This window comes from Mirounga angustirostris, unplaced genomic scaffold (assembly GCF_029215605.1).
Source record: "Mirounga angustirostris isolate CCGP_5_RB_7025 unplaced genomic scaffold, mMirAng1.0.hap1 SCAF_3, whole genome shotgun sequence".
NCBI classification, from domain to species: Eukaryota; Metazoa; Chordata; class Mammalia; order Carnivora; family Phocidae; genus Mirounga; species Mirounga angustirostris.
Genome location: NW_026991711.1, coordinates 177,487,347 through 177,505,924, shown reverse-complemented (window position 1 = coordinate 177,505,924; position 18,578 = coordinate 177,487,347). Strand labels below are relative to the sequence as shown.

At 59.2% G+C, this 18,578-nt stretch overlaps 3 protein-coding genes across 23 annotated transcripts in view; all 3 read right to left on the bottom strand.

Moving 5' to 3' along the window:
* Nucleotides 1-4,345: 4,345 nt before the first annotated feature.
* GMPPA (GDP-mannose pyrophosphorylase A) lies at nucleotides 4,346-11,581 on the bottom strand. Of its 14 annotated transcripts, none has more exons than XM_064587113.1 (13): nucleotides 11,433-11,581; nucleotides 10,496-10,556; nucleotides 10,294-10,391; nucleotides 9,271-9,374; nucleotides 8,818-9,004; nucleotides 8,390-8,449; nucleotides 7,138-7,268; nucleotides 5,930-6,064; nucleotides 5,728-5,825; nucleotides 5,505-5,551; nucleotides 5,217-5,309; nucleotides 4,952-5,120; nucleotides 4,346-4,716 (listed from the first exon to the last, which is right to left on the bottom strand). In XM_064587113.1, exons 2-13 carry the CDS (start codon nucleotides 10,533-10,535, stop codon nucleotides 4,607-4,609), a joined length of 1,272 nt encoding a protein of 423 aa, XP_064443183.1. In that variant the 5' UTR covers nucleotides 10,536-10,556; nucleotides 11,433-11,581; the 3' UTR covers nucleotides 4,346-4,606. The 14 variants fall into 14 exon arrangements, with proteins under 14 accessions (XP_064443183.1, XP_045723878.1, XP_064443189.1 ...); XM_045867922.2 differs by having other exon boundaries at nucleotides 4,346-4,645; nucleotides 11,433-11,579; XM_064587119.1 differs by having other exon boundaries at nucleotides 11,427-11,554.
* Nucleotides 11,582-12,142: 561 nt separating this feature from the next.
* On the bottom strand, nucleotides 12,143-14,055 carry SPEGNB (SPEG neighbor). The gene is made up of 4 exons (XM_045867335.2): nucleotides 13,928-14,055; nucleotides 13,299-13,606; nucleotides 12,542-12,683; nucleotides 12,143-12,373 (listed from the first exon to the last, which is right to left on the bottom strand). Exons 1-4 carry the CDS (start codon nucleotides 14,053-14,055, stop codon nucleotides 12,235-12,237), a joined length of 717 nt encoding a protein of 238 aa, XP_045723291.1. The 3' UTR covers nucleotides 12,143-12,234.
* A 2,379-nt stretch (nucleotides 14,056-16,434) lies between these two features.
* SPEG (striated muscle enriched protein kinase) overlaps nucleotides 16,435-18,578 on the bottom strand; it is a 55,473-nt gene continuing 53,329 nt past the window's right edge. For 7 of the 8 annotated variants that reach the window (XM_045867930.3, XM_045867929.3, XM_054506008.2 and 4 more), the window contains 3 exons: nucleotides 18,196-18,271; nucleotides 17,865-18,014; nucleotides 16,803-17,521 (listed from right to left, as the gene is read on the bottom strand). In XM_045867930.3, coding sequence (XP_045723886.1) covers nucleotides 17,329-17,521; nucleotides 17,865-18,014; nucleotides 18,196-18,271 — 419 coding nt within the window. In that variant the 3' untranslated portion in view covers nucleotides 16,803-17,328. Of the gene's footprint in view, nucleotides 17,522-17,864; nucleotides 18,015-18,195; nucleotides 18,272-18,578 lie in introns of all 8 variants that reach the window. The other variant, XM_045867927.2, reaches the window with a different exon arrangement.

Below are 18,578 nucleotides of genomic sequence, written 5' to 3'. Positions count from 1 at the left end.
TCCCATGTTCCAGCTTGGGGGTTCCAAAGGGAGCCTCCAAGGTCCTTACTGCACCCAGGCTTTTGGGACTTTGCCTCTTTTCCCAGCAGAGCACGCCCACCTCCACCCCCGGTGCACCGTCTGCATTTGCGCCTTCTCACCTCCCTTCCTGGGTGGCCCACTCATAAATGACATGACCCCCAAACTCTTAGCATTCTTCTAGAGAGAGTCCCCAGCCTCCCCCTGCTCCCAGAGGACGACACCTCCTGGCCACCCTTCCCAGCCCAGACACCTGTCCCAGCCCTGGCTCTGGTGCGGACCAAGGGATGAGCTAGTGTGGGACAGATGTGGGCGGGAAGGGACAAGGATGGGGGAGCGGAGGCCGGGACTGGGCCAGGCCTGGCTGGTGAGCAAGCAGCGGTGACAAACGGGCTGTGCGGGGGCCGAGGGGCGGGGGGCGGACGGCGGCTGATTTATCTGGGTTATTTATGCCGCGGACGAGGCAGGAGAAGCGGTTAATGAGAGTTCCAGCGAAGGGGGGGTGGGGAGGTCCGGACGTGATCTGAGGCGACTGAAGAGGGTTAGCGTCCCACCGCCAGGCCCTGCCCCCACTGCCGGCCAGCACTCTGCACCCCCTACCCCATCCTCAGGCCAGCCCGGCCTGACCCCATCCTCTTCTGGGGATGCCCAAGCTGAGGCCCTGGATCACGGGCTGAGGGGCACCAGGTCCAAGATCGAGGGGCAGGTGACTGGAGGAACTGAGGAGGGGACCAGGAAAGGAAGACGAAAGAGGAAAAAATCTTGGCGAGGCAGAAACTGCCCACATCTGTGGGGCCTTCAGGGGGCGGTTGGGGGAGGAAGGGACCAGTGTGGGAGTGGGTGGGCACCTGGCAACCTCAGAACGGAGGCTGGAGAGAGGGCAAAGGGCACTGGGGTGCAAATTTGGTGTCGGCCAGGAGCCATCCTAGGGGCCTGAGAGGCAGAGACATGCTGAGAGTGGGGGTGCTGGTCAGAGAGAAGAGGGAGCCAGGAAAGGAGGGGGAGAAGATCCAGAGGAGGGGGAGAGGGCTTTGCAGCAGTGAAAGCTGCTGGGAGCAGATAAGGCGGCTGAGCCGCGGGAGGGATTAAAGCTCTGAGGGGCAGGGGTGGGGGCGCGGCGCGGACGGGGGCGGGGGGCAGGAAGGAGAGGGCCGAGGGCAGGACATCGGGGCCAAGACGAGCGGGAGAAACGAGGGCTGTGAAGGGGACAAGATTAAATCGGGGGGCCAGAAGGTGGCCATCGCCTGGCAGAGAGGAAAGAAGGGGCTCCTGATCATCTCATGGGGGTGGGGACTTCCCCCTACTGGCGAGCCCGCATGCCCTGCACGTGCCAAGGGTAGCAGAGCTAAGCAGAGGGGTGCACAGCAGATGGGGTGAGTGGGAATGGCAGGGCCGGCCCGGGGAGCCGGGGAGCTCCCGGCTAGAGAACTGAGGGCACGCAGCGCCTCCTTGAGGTGGCAGATGGAACACCGTCACAGGGAGCCACAGTCAAGGGTGCTCCGCCAGCCAGCGCTGGGATGGAGACCCCATCACACCCAGTGTGGCAGGAACCAATGTTTCACAGGGAATTTCTTTGTGGGGAGCAGTATGGGCATGGAGGGAGGGCAGTGGCTTGGCCAGGCTCACGGCTCAGACCCGCAGCCCCTTACCACCTCCTGCCCTCCTGTTCTCCAAGCCTCCCAGAAAGGTGTGCTCGGGAAGGGGGAGGCCCCTGCTCCCTCCTGAAGAGCCGAAGTGGTAAAGGCAGCGGAGGGGAGCCCGCAGGGAAGGAAGGGGAGGAGGAAGAAGGGGCGGGGGGAGGGGCGCGGGGGTGGCAGGCGGGGCAGAGTAATTGCGTGTTTGTCAGTTCTCCTGTCTGCACAGGAGGGAGCGAGTGTGGTGGTGGTGGGTGTAGCTTCGCCTCGAGGAGTATGTGTCTGTTGGCAGAGGTGTCAGTGTGTCTGTCTCAGGGGTCTAGGCTCTCCTTGGCCCCCGCCCTCCCCTCTGTGTTTTGGGGAGCGCGTCTCTGGGCACACCCAGCTGTGCTCCGTGCTGATGCGGCAGATGTGGCGGGGCCCCAGCTGTGCCCGCTTCCCAGAGAGGGGGAGGGGGCCGCAATCTGCTCCCCCGGTAATGGCCGCTGAGCGCCAGGGGGAGGGCATGGAGATGGGGGTGGGGCTGGGGCCCAGGTCAGCCCGGCCAAAGGGACAGGAGGCGGTGAGGGCCCTGCCCCCACTCCACCCCACCCCGGCCAACCTCCCCCCAATCTGTGTTCTTGGCTCGGCCTCTCCCCCTCGCTGGCTCCTGAAGCCCATCCAAATTTCTCTCCAAGCTCAGTCCCCGTCCCCAGCCCTCCTCCCATCACCCCATCCAGCTCGGTGCCAGGGACCTGCCCCCCTCCCCAGCCCCCAGCTTGCTCCCCATCGCTGATTTTACAGAATAATCTTTTTATGGAAACCTAAAAAAGCACTAATGGCAGGAGCGCACCCCTCCCCCGCATCCCTTCCCCCGCTCATCCCCCACTTCCCACCCCTGTTCCCTTGGTTCTCCCTCCTCAAACCCTTTGGGGGCCAGCATCCTCCTACCCCTTCAGGGCCAGTGAGGACCTAGACGTGGCGGAGAAGTGGGCTCCCACATCCTGGGCCCCAAACTGTGCCCTCAGAGATGGATGGGGCACTAGGTCCTTCCCAGGGCAGACAAGGGCTGGAGACAAGGAGTGGAGGGCATTATGACTCCTCAGAACCACCCCCCACCACCACAACAGGGACTCCACCAGCCTGGTGGGAGGGGGCATGTTACAAAGATCTCAGCTACACTAGCCACCCCCCCACTTCAAACACTGACCCTTTTGCCTTCCAGTGCCTCTCCCCACCCCCACTGGGCCTAGGAGGGGGCTCCCGGGGGCCAGGGCCTGACACAGACTTATTGGATTTCACGGTGTTTTGCTGAGAAAATAATTAAATTATCATATTTATGATGGAGCTGCCATGGCCTCTGCCAACCACTTGGAACAGAAGGGTCAGGACTGGGGGGAGGGCAGGGAAGGGACCCAGTCCCTGGCTCCACAGCCCATCCCTCTCCCGGCTCCTTCTTCAGGGAGTTGACCCCAGGCCCAGAGAAGGCATCGGCTGCCCCCTGCCAACCCCATGCAGATTATGGGAGGTCTGGGCTGGAGGCTGGGACAGGGAATGGGAAAGAGGCTGAGTCAAGGCAGGTTGTAGGTCAGGACTGCTAAAACCCAGCTCCTCTCACGCATGCTCTCACACAGCCTGCAGGGCCTGAAGGGGCTGGGAGGGCACATCCAGCCCAAACCCCCATTACCCTCAGCCCAGCTCCTGAGGAAGCACATCTTCCTAACTGCCCAGCTATGAAGCTATGAAATCCTGGGCTCTGTCCCAGACCCCGGTGCTGATAACAAGGTCCCAGCACCCTGCCGCCTGCCACCCCCGCCTGCTGCCAGGACCCCCTCCTCCCTCCCACCCACGCCCTGCCCCCCCATTCTCTTTGGGTAATTAGATTCCTCTCAATTAGCAGATTACGATCATTACCAGCTCATCTGGCAACTAAGCTCCGCACCCACAGCTGGGGAAAGGGGGGCACCAAAAGGGGGCACGTGGGGGTCATGGGCAAACATGATAGATGGTTGGGGTTCTCTGGGGCTTCAGGAATGTGGAGAGGACAGAGACCTCCCAAAGGGCCGAGTCAGGGTGGTGGGAGGTGGCCAGGGATCCTCCCCTCCCAGAACAAGGGGCCCCCACTGTGTTTGGGGAGGGCTAGGCACCAGCTTAGGTCTGCCCCGCCTGCCAGGGGAGTAAGAGACACCAACCAGGCCTCGGGCGGGGAGAGCCCCCCCAACCCCGCCAAAAGCCAGGCTAGGAGCAGATGGAGCTGGCAAAGCGGAAAACAGGCTGGGGCTGGGCTGGGCAGGAACTGAGAAAAGCAACCACCGGGTGATCCAGTATCAGGCCTGTGGCTCTCAGTCCCTGAGCCACCGCCAGCACCCCACAGCCCAACCAGAATCCTGCACCCTTCCTTTCAGAATCCTTACACTCAGAGCCCGAGCCAGGCCCATTGAAGAGAAACAGGAAGGCGGGCAAGCCGGCAGTGCTGGGGTAGGGGTGAAGGCAGGGGCCAGACAGGCTGGGAGCCTTGGGGGCCTTCCTCCCAAGCAGAGCAGCACAAGAGGCTAAAGGCAGTGGATGGGGGAGATTTACCAGGGCTCCAGATTCATTATTCATGAGCCCGCAGCAACGACTCCAATTTAAATGCTAATGTGGGGGGGCCTGACTGAGCTGCCCCCCTTCCACCCTCACCCCCAGCCCAGGCACAAGCAGGAGTCCGTGCTGGCTCCAAGGTTCACTGGGGTTTATTAAGGAGTGAAGAGGGAGGCCAGGAGTCCCCCGGCCACCCACGTTGCTCCTGGCACGTGAAAATCCCGCCTGGCTTCCTCGGGTCCTTTTGGACAGAGGCTGGCCATGCAGGCAGGAGCCTCGAGGGGAGCGGGTAGGAGGTGGGAGCTGGGGGGGGGTGCCTTCTGGCAGTCCCCCTCAGAGGATGATCTGGTTGGTGAAGCTGCGGCTCAACTCCTTGTGTGGCAGAACAATCGAGTTCAGGATGAGCACCTCAGCAGGGATCCGGACACGGCAGCCTGCAACGGGACATGAGGGCACCAGGAGGAAGCCGTGGGGAGGGGAGGCCAGAGGCAAGGAGCTGGGGCCACTGCCATCGGGGAGGAATCCCTCCCTGCCCATCTGTGCCCTGGCCTCACGCTCCCAGTGACTCACAACAGGGCCTGGCACACAGCAAGCACTTTGTAAATGTTTGCTAAAGGAATAAACACAAGCAAGCAAGCAAGCACGCATGCACACGCGCACGCGCGTGCGTCCAATCCCCACAGGGCAAGGCCGTCACCTGTGGAGGTTTTCCACAGCCCTAGTCCCCTGGGAAGCCGTACCTAGGATGGTAATGGCAGGCAGCAGCTTCCCATCCTTGAAGAGGCTCTCACTGTCCATGTGCGCTCGGGGGTCATTGGGATTGGGGTCATTGGGGGTACCCTCCACACGGGCCCAACGCCCCACAGTGCTCCCCCAGCCCACAATGGTGTGCAGAACACATGTGTGCTCCTGCCAAACACAACAGTGTCAGGTGAGAGAGGAGAAGGGGCCAGATGCAGAAACCATGGGGCCCACCCCCCGCCCAGCCAGCCACGGGGTGCCTACCTGCAGCATGGCCCCATGGAGGACAATGCTCTCGCGGAGCCGCACCCCCTCGCCCACGGTCACCCCCTCCCCAATGGAGACATTGGGACCTAGCTGTGGAGAGGAACAGATACCATAAGCCCTGGAGGGCCTTGGAGAAACCCGAATCCACCCTCTTCATAGAACAGGTAGGGGGGAAGGGACCTGCTTGAGCCTGTACGATGGGTGATGACAAAGCAGAGCCCTGAGCTCTGAGCTCAGGAGCTCGGCGCCATCCCACCCATCCTGGCGGCCTAGCTCCCCACTTACCACCGCCGACGGGGCCACCTTAGCTGTGGGGTGGATGTAAACATTTCCTAGAATCAGAAGAGAAGATCTGGGGGCAACTACCCCACACCATACCTGGTTCGGGGTTGGGAGGGCGCAGGGACTAGAGCTTCACCTCTGAATCTGAGGTCAGGAGTCCTGGCTCAGGGGGCACAGGGGGCTGGGGTGGGGGGCAAAGATGAGGAAGGGGGGCAGGGGGCTGTACCTCGGATTCGTGGACCCCCGGGGGCGTGCTTGGCCAGGCGTTCTGGGTGAGTGAGCTGATACTGGCCCAGGTAGAGGCGGGAGGCATAGAGAGCTGAACTGGCGGGAGCCACAGAGCAGAATGGGGGATTCAGGGGCCAGCAGGTGCCTACCCTCTGAAAATCTCAACTCCCAGGTGCCCCAGCCACCTCACGTAGCCATACCCCGCAGACTTGATCTGGCTCCAGATACCATCAGTGAGGTGGACGTAGATCTGGCCCTGCCCAGCCAGGGCGGAGAACACGTCCTGCTCCAGGCGGATGGTACCTGCCCCTGGCCACAGGCCTGAAGAGTCCTCCCTGGCAGAGAGGAGATGCGGACATCAACTCCCCAGCTGAGCCCGCCCGGAAGGCCAACATGGTGTCTCAGGGATAGGGATCTGAGGGAATCCCACCCCCTCTCCAGGCTTGGCCAGATCTTCTCCAAAGGGATGTTCATGTCCCAGGAAACTCTGCCAGTGCCCTTACCCACGTCACCCTCCCACCCCTAGCTGGGGTGCAATCCCAGGGGACCCCCGGGCATGGACCCACACCTCATCTCTGCCCCAGGTCCAGGGAGTTTGCCCGGACATAGCTTCCCTCCATTTTCCTCTTCTCCTCCCCATCCACTCCTCCAAACCCCACCTCGGGTCACCCTCCCTCTCACGGGATGGAATGAAACACAGACACTCACCCCAGAGGAAGACAGCTGGTGAGGGCAGAGACAGTCACAGAAAGAGAGGGAGAGAGAGAGAGAGAGAGAGAGATGGTAGAGATGCCAGCTCAGCAGAAACAGACAGAGGCCCGGAGAGATGGAGAGAGAAGCAGAGATGGATGGGAGTAAGTGGGGCATGAGACGGGGAGCCAGGCGGGGCGGAAGGAGTGAAGGCCAGGACCCACAGCAGGGAGGGGGGTGGGGAACAGGTCCGGGGCCTACAAGGATGACCTGGGGAGGGGCCTGTGGCCAGCAGGGCTCTGTGGGCTATGCTCTGAGGGGAGCCTCAGCCTGACAGTGTGGGGTGTGTGTGTGTGTGTGTGTGTGTGTGTCTCTCTCTCTTTGCATGTCTCTGCACCCAAGCGTGTGTGTGCCCAAGTGTGCGTGTTGCCGTCTGTTCTGAAAGACATCTCCGGGACACTCATCAGGGCTTGAGAGAAATGGACCAGAAGGGGAGTGGGCAGGCAGTGACAGAGGAGGAACTGGGATGGCTAAGGAAGAGGGACAGAATGAGGTTAGAAGGGGAGGGGACCCGGAAGACTTGGCTGGGGATGACAAGTGGAAAGGAAAAAGGAGGAGGAAGGTGAGCAGGTGGAAACGGAGCCTGCAGAGCCTGGGGGCGGGGGTGCTCTGTGACTGGGGGGAACTTGGGGTTACAGGGCCATGGGGCCCGCCTCACAGTTGCCCATCCTGCTGGTTTCGCTGGAAGACATCCCGAAGGGGCTTCAGGGCTTCCGGGGAAAAGAGGTAGATGCCACAGTTGATGACGTCACTAACGAAGGTGCTGGGTTTCTCCACATAGTGCAGGACCTGAGGACAGGGCAGGCTGGGTCCAGTAGAGGAGGGGGCCCCCTGCCCCCCAGCCCCCCCCCACCATCCCCTAAGACCTTCTGACTGCCAGCTACTCCCTGCTGCCAGGGTGGTCTTCCTAAAATGCACAGTCACTGCCCTTCACCTTCAAGGTAAGTCCCAACTACATACCTTTTCCCTCCCAATCCTCCCCACCTCCCAGCACCCCCAGCACACCATTCACTGCCATTGCACGCCTGTGCCTGGAATGCCCTTTCTCAGTGATGCATCTGGAAAACTCAGCTTTCAAAACCCAGTTGACCTTGCCACTTCCTCTGGGAGCCTGCGCCTGTCCCGCCCTACACTGAGCCTCTCAGGTCTGGGCACCCCTGGCGTCTGGCCACACCTCACTGTGGGCCCTTGTGTCATTTGCCATGCTTGACTTTTGACTGTCTTTCCCACTGACTGGGGGTTTCCTGGGAGGGAGGGATTCTATTTCTTTGGCTCTGTTTCTTTCACATCTAGCTAGTGCCTAGTATAAAACTTAAAAAAAAAAAAAATCACACATATTTATGTGTGTGTGCCTGTTTAAGTGTCTTTTTAATACTAATGCTTGAACAAAGAAAAGGGCTGTGTGAAAGTCAGTTAGGCTCAGGGGCAGGGAGTTTCACAAACAAGGACTGAGATCCTCTGCCTTACAGATCCCGCTCCCACCTCTGGAATTCTAGAGGCGCAATAATACTGTTTCCTGCCTCTGTGCCCTTGCACATCCTGTTCCCTCTACCTGCAATGCCTTCCTGTCTCCTTCTTCATCTCCACAAATTTAACTCAACTCAGACTTTGCCTCCTCCAGGAAGCTCTCCCTGCCCCCAGCCAGGCAAGGCTGGGGTAGGCCTCCTTTCGTGTTCCCATAGCACACAGTGCATACATCTATCGGGGCGCTGCACCCATGGAAATTAACTGTTAGCCTTTGCTCTTTGCCAATCTCTAGAAAAGATGGAAGATGAACAGCCAAGGGTACGCCCCACCTGGTTGACAGCACTGGAGCCCACTCAATTGCCTTCTAGCATTCTCTAGAAGCAGAGGGGCGGGGGCATGAGGATACAGAGTAAGAACCCAGCCAGCCCCATCTCTGCTCTTACCTCGTGTGTCTGTGGGTTCTCTACAATGCAGCCGTAGTTGAGGGACTGTGTCCTGTTAGCCTGAAAGACAGACACACCGAAACAATGACCTGCCTGCTCTAGGGCAGCAAGGTCTGTTTTCTTTCTTTCTTTCCCTCCCCTAAAGCACCTGGCACGTATTTCTGGCACTGACAGGCCTTCAGCAGGGGGAGAACTGACAGCTGCTCTCCCCCTCCTTCCTTCTGAGCAGCCAAAGGGCTCAGGGTCTCTACCGCTGCCGCCGCCTCCTCCTCCTCTGCTACTTGCTGGGATTTCTGGCACATTCCCTTGTTGATGCCCGTTCCCACTCCAACTCTCTCTCGGCTGCCCCTGCCTCCCCGACACTCTGCATTCCAGGAATGTCTCTGGATCACCCCCTTTACCCCCTCCAGCCCTCCTGGCCCCCTCACCGTGGTGCCAAGGAGCAAGAAAGGGTGAGGCTGGTGTCTGTAGGCATCCAACATAGCACTCAAGGGGAAGTCGGAGCAGACATCAGCGTTGAGCACAAAGAAGGCCTCAGGGCCCCCGGCCAGGATCTGGTCCCGGAAATGGTAGAGACCACCTCCTGTGCCCAGGGGCACAAATTCTTGCAGGTACCTGTCACCGGGGGACCCCAGGGCCAGCTCAGTGAGATGAGAGGAGGCAGAAAGCATGAGCCTGGGCATCTGACCCCTCCTGCTCCCAGAAATACACCTGCCTGAGGCCAATATACTCAGGGATTCAGAGATGCCCAAATAAGACCCCTCCTGGTATATAAGGGTGAAGTCTGCCAGATGCTGACTCAACCCACTCACCAGGACTCTGAGGCCTCGGGCACTGCCCCCACACCCCATCCCCCCCATACGGCACATGTACACAAACACCTGATGGGGAGGTTAAACTCCTGCTGGGCAGCCTCTAGAAATCGGGTAAGGGGCTCGTCAGGTTGGTAGAAGCCAATGAGCAGAATCTCCTGCATCCCAGGGACCTGAGAGCAAGGGGAGAGGTTGGGAGGAAAAAGAACGTATCTGATAGGAAGGAATGTTGGGGGAACCCCTGGTACTGGCCCAGGAGTCCAGAGACCATAATTTTGGTCTCAGCTGTGGGTACTCACTTTACCACCCTGGCCTATGTGCTCCTCCAGACAAAGAGGAAGCTAGAGGAAGTCTGTCCCTGATCTTTCAATCTTTTATGATTCTGTTGTTCCCCCGACCCCATCCCCTCATCTGAGGATCACCCTAGGAAAGATCCTGCCTACCAAACTGCATGAAAAGATAATCCATTCATTTTCCCCCATATTTATTATCTGTCAATATAAGCTTGAGATCAGCATGAGATAAGGGTACCACTTATCAAGTGCCTACATTGCACTAGGCACTTTACCAACATCATCTCTAAGCCCTGCCACCCCACAAAGTAGGGTTAATCACCCCATTTGACCAGTAAGAAAACTAAGGCTCAGAAAGGGCGAGGAATTTACCCAAGTAAATTTACTCTCCAGGCAGAGACTGGATCCAGATAAAACCCTGCCTATCCCAATGCCTAAAGCAATAAAGAAATTAGCTCCACAGTGAGCAAGGGTTTGAGTTCCCTGCTTTGCTAGCATTCAGGTTCCTCAGGCTGTTGCTTTAAATGGTCTCTAAGATTCCGGCCTGATCTCGCATTCCATGCTTTAAAAATAGGAGTGAAATCTGAACAAGAAGAGGCCAGATGAGAGACCAGATTAGCGAAGACAGCAGGGCAGTTGTCCTGCACAACTCTGAGGTACACCATTCACACTGTCATTTATAAATGGCAGTCCCTGGAGTTATGCCTGGTGTGAACAGGACATGGTTGGAGAGAGGGGGAAATACAGCATGAAGGAGATGAGCAGGAAGTGAGGTGAGAGGCGGAGACTCTGGGGTTACCTGGGCACAGGCCTCAATGTGGTGCTGGATCATAGGGACCCCCGCCACTGGAAACAGGGGCTTGGGCACCTCAAAAGACAAAGGCCTGAAGCGGGTCCCTGAGAGAGGAGAGAGAAGCACATTTCAGCTTCCTGCCTCCCTCTGCCTCCACCCCCCAGTCATTCCAGCCCAACCTCCCTACCCCTTTCCCTAGGCTCCTCACCCTTTTGAGGGCCTCCAATCAGGATCACAGCTTTGAGCATGGTGGCAACTGCTACCTAAACCTCAAGTCCCAACAGAGAAATCAGGCTCAGATCTCACACCCCAGCCCAAGAACCCCACTCACATCCCAAGCAATCCAAAGAGCAACACTTAGCCCTCTCACAGGATGTAAATCCAAAATTCAATATAGTCCCTCCTTTGACACAACACCTCACAAATCCCATACATCTCAAACCCCAACCCAGATTCCAAGTGGCCTTAAAACCCCACAGCGATTTCTCCTAAATTCTGAAATTCGCACCCCACAATTTGATCCAACAGACTTCCCTCTGGCTATAGACACATTCAGCAAACTCAGACACTCAGCGACAGATCTCTTAGACCCCAAACCTCAAAAACCCGAAACCCCAAACCCACTGATTCCCAATTGTTACATTCTTATGCTATAGATGTTAAGCCCTGAATGCCAACAGTGAACCCTGAATACTGAATCTCAAATCCTGAGTGCGCCCCAGATACTTAACTGCGATCCTAAGAATGAATCCCAATAAACACTGGTCCGCATCTGATGAATCCCAAGTCCAAGCAAAACCCTCTATATGCTGAATTTGAATCCTAAAACTAACCTCTAAGTGATGAACCCTGAATCAAAAGACAGATTCCCTCGGCTTCTCAAACATGGAATCTACCCCCCCCCCCGCCCAGGGTCCCAATACTGGCGACAAGTCTGAAACTCTGGATTCGCAGGATTGATTGCTGACCCTCTGAACGCCACAACTGACTCCGTCTAATAAACCCTAGGCTCGCGTAGCCAGGAGTTGTGGGACTAACAGGAACGGACCTCCGAAGGGCCAGCCGGGACCTCCGAGCAGCCCTCGGCGTAGGGGCCGTCCCCTGCCCTCTACCCCTTTCGCCACCCCTCCGTCAGCAACCTTTACCACTAGCTTTTTTTATTCCAGCTCTGTCGCCCGCTACTGCTTGCTCCTTCCGCGCACGTGTCTTCTCGCGACTCGCGAGAACTCCTTCGCGGAGTATGCCGGGAATAGCAGTTCTTAAGAGCCTGTCGTTTCCCGTAGCCCTCCCCCGTTCCCCCCCACACACCCCTCCACGCGCTTCTGACTACAAGAGAGGAGGGAGATGGGACTTATGGGAGAACAAGAGGCGTGGCCAAGGTATCTAGGAGGCGGGGCTAAAGAGAAGAAGGGTGGGGCCTAAGAGGCAGAGGCTGGAAGCTAAGATTAGGACCTTGAACCGTCTGGGAATGGGCCCAGGAGTAGCGGCTGAAGTGGGAACAGGGTCACAGGGAGAGGCGGGCCTAGAGACGAGAGGGGGTGTGGCCATCGGTGAGATGGGCGTGGCGAGGACGCCAACCCCGGCGAGTGGCTGGGGCCTGAGGTAGGCAGAAAAAGAGGAGGAGGAGTCATAAGCTCCTCGCGCCGTCCCACTGGGAAGCGAAGGAGCTCCGGACGGTGAGGGAAAGCTGATCTCAGATTTACAGTCCGTAACATAAAGCACTGAGCCAGGCACTCTCCAAACATTCCGACCCCAACATTCTGTGACCTTGGTGTGTGGGTCTGGAGTAAGCGTGGGTGCGAGTGCGAGGGAGAGGAAACGGCGTCCCCAAAGACCAGAACACGCGGAGGGTCAGAGAGAGCAGCTTTATTAAGCAAGATGGAGGAGGGTCGTCGGTCCCACCCACCCCGGGGCTTGGAGCCAGGGCGAACGGTCCGAGCGTTCCTTTCAGGCCACGTCCACGCGAGCAAAGCTCTGGTCCATGCCCAGGCTGTTCTCCACGTACACCTCGTACTTGCCGCTGTCCTCGGGCGTGGCCCGGCGAATGGTCAGCGTCGTGGTGGTACTGCCGATCTCGAAGAACACCCTGGCAGGGAGAGGGGGAGCGGGGAGGGCGGGCCGAGGTCAGGTTACGGGCGCCCGGGGCCAGGCTGGTTAGCCAGCTCTGGTCCTCAGCTCGCGTTCCCCGCCCCCGGCCCACTCTCGCCAGGGTTCTGGGCCCCGTTCCGCCCCAGCGGCAGATCCCCGCCCTCGCCTGTCATCCTCCTCGATGTCCTCCCCGTCCTTGGTCCAGCCGACGTCGGGCGCAGGCTCGCCCATGATCTCCGCGGTCAGCGTCACCGTGGTGCCTTTGCGTGCCTTAGTGTTACCCGGTCCCTTTTGAATCTTCGCAGGGACTAGAAGAGAAAGGGCGTGCGACCCAGTGAGGGTCTTTAGGGGTGAGGCGGGGCAGGGGCATCACTTCCCCAGATAATACCCCGCCCTCAATATGAGATGGATTTAAGCTCGTAGTGTGACGTTGGGCAAGTCTAGCCTCTCTGGGGCTTCATTTCCTCAGCTGTTAAACCGGACTAGTAGCTGCCCCTGCTCCTTCCCACCGTGAGATGGAGGATCAAAAAAAGAGATACTATGAGTGAAAGCCCGGGAACGTTTACACATCTCGGTGCCCTGGACGGAGACAGTCCGAGGAATGAACATCGCCCTGGGGCGGAGCCAGGAGGCCCAGGCCCTAACCCTGGCTCTGCCTCTGGCTCGCTGTGACCTTGGGGCCCTGGAGTGGAGTGATTGGAGCCCATAGCGGACTTCTCCGTCTTGGCGGGGAGGGGGACCGGATGGGATCCTGAGGCAGGAAGGGCTAGCCAGCCCGCGCGTCGCCGCGCCCCAGCCCGTGCCCGTAACCCCATGGGGACTCGGCTAGGCCCAGCGGTGAGCGCACGCTGGCTGGAACCAGCTGTGGCGCCGGGAGGCGGTGCTGCTCTCCGTGGTGGCGCCGCCCCCGGGGGCGCGCGTACCTTCCACGAGGATGCGCGCCGAGTCAGAGCACTGGCCGAAGGGGTTGGTTACATTGATGCTGTACTGGCCCAGGTCGGCCAGCTCGCCGTCGCGCACCACCAGGGCGACTACGTCAGGGTCCTCGAAGACGTAGCGATACTTGGGCCCGTCGCGCAGCTCCTTGCCATCTTTGCTCCAGCGGATGAATGGGTCCGGAAAAGCGGCAATGCGGCAAGTCAGCTTGGCCGCGCTGCCCTCGATCAGCACCACGTCCTTCAGCGGCTCCAGCACTCGTGGCGGCCCCTTCTCGCGAAGCTCCTTCCGGGACCTATCCGAGAGCCGGGTCAGGGCCCAGAGCTCCCACCACGCGGATCTGGACCGCCCGCACCAAATCCCCTGCCCGCCCCCTCGGCCCGCTAGAACTTTAAATGTGGGGGTGGGTTGGGAGGGGGCCTGCTCTTGAATTGTTACCCTGATGAAATGATGTGCTTTTGTCGGCCGCCTTTCCACACCTCGCCAACCGCTCTCCCCTAAGTCCAGTGACCCCAGCGGTCCGTAACACTGCTCAGCTCCCACCCACCCCCACGCAGCAGTGCGCTTTCTGCAGTTCCCGCTCCCCTTCTCCTGAGGGCTCCGGGCTCCCCCTCACCTGTGGCCCCGGTAAGAGGCCTGGATGCGAATGGCCGCTCTCTGGACCTGGGGGTCGTTGATATCCAGAGTACATCCCGGAGGCGGGGCCGTAGCGGCTGGTTTTTTGGCAGGAGCTGCCTTGGACATCTGGGGAGTGCAAAACAAACATGGAGTCTAGGCTGACACAGAGACTTTGACTTTCAGCTTTTCCCCTGTCAATTCAGAACATCCTGGGGATGGGAGTGTCTGGGGCTGGTCTGAGAATAGGGACTCACCGTGGGCGGGTCGACTTCGGGACTTGGGTCCACTAGCTGGGTGGCAGGTGGGACAGAGCACTTCAGGAAGGCACAGTAGGGGCACGGGCAGGTGCTCAGCCCAGGGCCCTGGTTTTATACATCGCTCCCCTCCTTGCCTTGTTTGGCTTGGTTGCCCCAAGCCCCCCCGGGGACCCCAGCCCCGCCCTATGACCTAAGCGGGCTCCTTATTTAGCCTGAGGATGTTTGGGATGCTGGCTCAGCCGCTGAGGCAGACCCGAGGGGGAAACCTGAGCAGCTCTGGGGTGCACTTCATGTCAGCACCTGGACAGCTGGGCAGTTGGATGCAGCCCCATCCCCTCCCAGGGCAGGGGGTAACCATCCCACTCCTGGTAGTACCAGACAAGGGCCCAGGCTGGCAAGAGATTCAGCTCCCCACTGGGGCAGCTTTACTCTCTGGTCAGTCCCCAGACAGTTGGACAACATGCTGTTCCCAGGACACTGTCGGTTAAAGGGTGCAAGTGTTTGTGGGGGTGCCCCTGAATGAAGCCAGAGTAGCGGGGGCGGGGGAGGGACTTCACTGCCTGGCCCCAGGAGTCTAGGCTTATCATTTCTGCACTGTGCCCTCTGGCGGTAAACTGAGATCAACCTAGAGGGGACGGTAAAGATTTTTCAGAACAGCATCCCCTCCTACCACCCCAGTCCCGCTCACTTCCCTCCATGTGACATGATACGGTCTGACTGGGCTGGGTCTGACTGTGCCTGGAGATTGGCATTAACACTGACTCCCCAGTTCTAGGTCTGCCCAAGCCCCTTTTGGGTCCTAAACCCAAAAATTGTGGATAGGGGCATCAGACTGCCTGGGAGAAGGGGTTCAGTTCACCCCTCTGGGACTTGCCTGGAGTCCAGGCTAGCCAACCCAGGGCACTTGCCTCCATGCCTTGTAACTGTCCGCCCAGGTGTGGAGCACTGTCACCTTTTGATCAGAGCAATTTTGACACAGCTCTGCTGACGTAAATTACCTTTGCTCCTCCGGGTTTGGAACAAGCAGTTCATATTCCATTTTCAATGGAGATGGGAAGGGAGCTCAACATCAGAATGGGGATGGGAGAGAAATTTTACCATTTATCAAGATATGAGTTCAGGCACCTCATTTTTATATGAAAACACTTGTGGTGAGTAGGGGATTAAAGATTCTCACAGGCAAACTGTGTATCTTCATCGTTAAAATGACAGGTGGGCAAGACGTTTCTCCAGCCCCTTCCAGCTGGCTTGAACACCCTGTTATTTTATGATGATGGGGCTTGCCTCTTCCCTGGGGTCCTGAGAAGCCAGAGAGGCTGGGCTGGGCTGGGTTGGGCAAAATGTTGTTTGGGCCACAGCCAAGGGGCCCTCAAAGTCAATCACAACACACCAGTGCTAACCCTCTCGGCTCATGGTTCAGAGGAGACTTTATTCCTTTCGCTTTGCCAAGGACAGAGTTTCCAAGGTGGGGAGAGGTGGGGAGAGGTGGGAAACAGCCTCCCCTGGACACAAGAACTGGCTCCCCCCTCCCCTCCACCTCTGGGCAGGACAACTCAGTTGTAGACCCAGTGACCATTCTGTGGTTCTGCAGGGAAGCAGCTAGAGTCAAGGAGTCTTAGCACCCATCAGACTCCCCAGCATGCCATGGGGACAAGAATGTTCAGGTTGATGTGTCCGTTGGCTCTCGACTGTGGCCCCATCTCAGCAGACACACCAACCAGAGCGTCGTGCAGCTGGTGGCCCACGGCCCTAACACAAAAGCATGGAGTTGAGAGGCTGTCCTGGTTTCTTCTGTGGCACTTCACACCATCATCACAATCTCGCCAATCATTATGATGAAACCCCTTCTGCTCCAGGGGCCAGGACCAGAGCTGGACTGTCTCCAGGGCAGAGTGAAGGAGGCTGAGCCAGCCTTGGGGTGTGGGCTGGTGCATTCCAGAGCCCAGCATCCTCCAAGTTGCAATGACAGAATATGTGAAAAGAGGTGGGGGCCACCAGAGTCTGGTTAGATGGTAGTGGTGGAGTCCTGCCAGGACTCCAGAAACTTCAGGAGAGGCAGAAGTCCCTCCTCCCTCTAAGAATAAGGGAGAGGTGGGGCCCCGGAGGGTCAGGGTCAGGAGCCATGGTCTGAAGGTGCTAGCTCTTACAGCTCAGCTCTCATTGGCCAAGAGAAGGGTGAAATGCCCCTGTCCCACCACCCCCAGCACCCTGTACCCCCAGCCATCCCTCCCCATCGACCACACGTAGGTCCTGCTGCTTGCCGTTTTTATTTTCCTTGTGACAGACAGACAGACAGCTGCACAGACAGCTGGATGGCTGGGGTGGGGGGGATGGTCAGGACAACATGGGCAATAGGAATTGGATGGAAGGGAAATTTCATAAAAGTCAATAAATAAATAAATATGAATGGGAAGAAGGACGAAGGCCACAGAGGGGTGGTGGGGACATCCTGGGGCCAGCACAGAGTGCTCAGAGCTGCCTCCACTGGGACAGGAGGAGGACAGGAGAGCGCTGGTTCCAGTAATCACTGCCCCCAGCCCCCAGCCCTCTAGGTTCTCCTTCTGGGGATGTTGGCAGCTACCCCACCCCACTCCACCCCACCCGAGTCCTCTCCTCTCCCTCCCCCACCTCGCTGCCCTCCTTCACATGCTGGTTCCGGCTCCCTAGCACTGTCTCCATGTCCTGTCCCTGCTTCACCAACACTCACTCCCAGCCCACGACCCTGATACCCTGGGCTCCTTCCTCTTCCTCCTCTCCAGCTATTCACACCTTTCTCAGTCGGTTCTCCCCCAGAACCTTCCTCCAGTCTCCTCACCCTATCCCTTGGCTTCTTCTCCTGATCTCTTACCTATTCCCTTCTTGCCCCTTTTCCTGCTTCTCTGCTCCCGCGCCCCCAGCCCCACCCAGCCTGGCCCATGGGTCTCCCCATCTGGCTCTGGCCGGGGTGGCATCAGCAGAGCCCAGGGGGCGGGGGGCGGGTGGCTCTGTCCCTGCAGGTCCATGAGGTAATAACCCGGCTGGATGTTGCTGCTGGTGGTGTCCGAAGCCCCGGGCCCACCCGGCTCAGGATGGGCCCTGGAATGTCCCGCAGCCTCAGTGGAACCCCAAGTTGAAGCCCGAGGCCGGGCTGCGGTCCAAGCCGCTAGGGGCTGCCTGGGTAGGAGCGGAGCAGCACCTTGTGGCGGGTGGCAGCCTCGGCCCGGCGGCGCCGCTGCTCACCCAGAAACTCCTTGAGCCGGTTGGTGGTGAAGGTGAGCGTCTGGCGGCGCAGCTTCATCAGGTAGGCATCCTGCAGCCACGGGTGGGCCAAGCAGTCCTGCAGGGAGGGCCGGCTCCTGCCAGGCCCAGCCAGGGACCGTGAGCCTGCAAGGCTCGGGCCTCCCACAGACCCAAGTCCCTGTCCTGGATTCCCGGCCCTAGGCGAGGGATCTTGGCCAACTCTGGGGCTCAGTTTCCCCATCTCTGGCATGGGGAAGGTGATTCTGCCTACCTCACGGGGCTTGGAAGCCTCAGTGGCGTGTAGAACAACCACTTAGGGGTAGTAGTAGTGGTAGCAGTGTATTAGCAGTGGCCGGGGAGAAATTGGGGGGATCTTCAGGCTCCGGGCTTGGCCAGGGCAGTCTGAGGCGGGGGGTGGGTAATGCTGGAGGCTTGGCAAGTGTGCGGCTGGCTACTCACCAGGGATGTACTGAGAGGACCTTTCGCAAGAAGAGTGTGGCGCTTTGGGAGGTGTTGGGGTATAGCTGGAAGGCATCAAAGCGGCCCCCCACAATCCGAGCCTCTGTTTCCTGGGGGTCTGGCTCATAGAACGGGGAGTGTCCACTGAGCCTGTTGTGGAAACAATTCAGTTGACACATGTGGACAGAAGGTCCACTCACAGGCCCAGGGGGACATTAGTGTGGGGGTTCAGAGGGGCTCAGTGCTCTGGGCTGGGCACATGCACATGTGTGTTGGGGAGTCTGTGAGGGGGAGAGGGTATAGGCAGAAGGTGCGTCCCAGGGGCACTCACATGATGTAAGTGAGCACGCCCACTCCCCAGATGTCTGTGGCAGAGCCGATGGGTTCTCCCTTCACCATCTCGGGAGCTGACAGGAAATAGAGGCCAAGCTGAACCAGCTTCCTGATGGCAGGGGAGCAGGAGAGACAAGGGAGGCCCCTGGGGGCTTGAGGAGCAGGACGAGGCCCAGGTCACAAGACCATGGATCCAGCAGGCAGGAGGGGAGTGGGGGTGGCCCCCAGGGGAGACGTGGGCCACCTGAGGAATCAGCCCAGATACTGAATGGTGGGGTCCCCAGGACTGCAGAGGAACTGGGAACCAGGGTCACTAGCTCCCCCAGATCAGCTCTGAGGTAGAGTGCCCATTCACAGAGAACATGGCCAACGCCGGGGTTA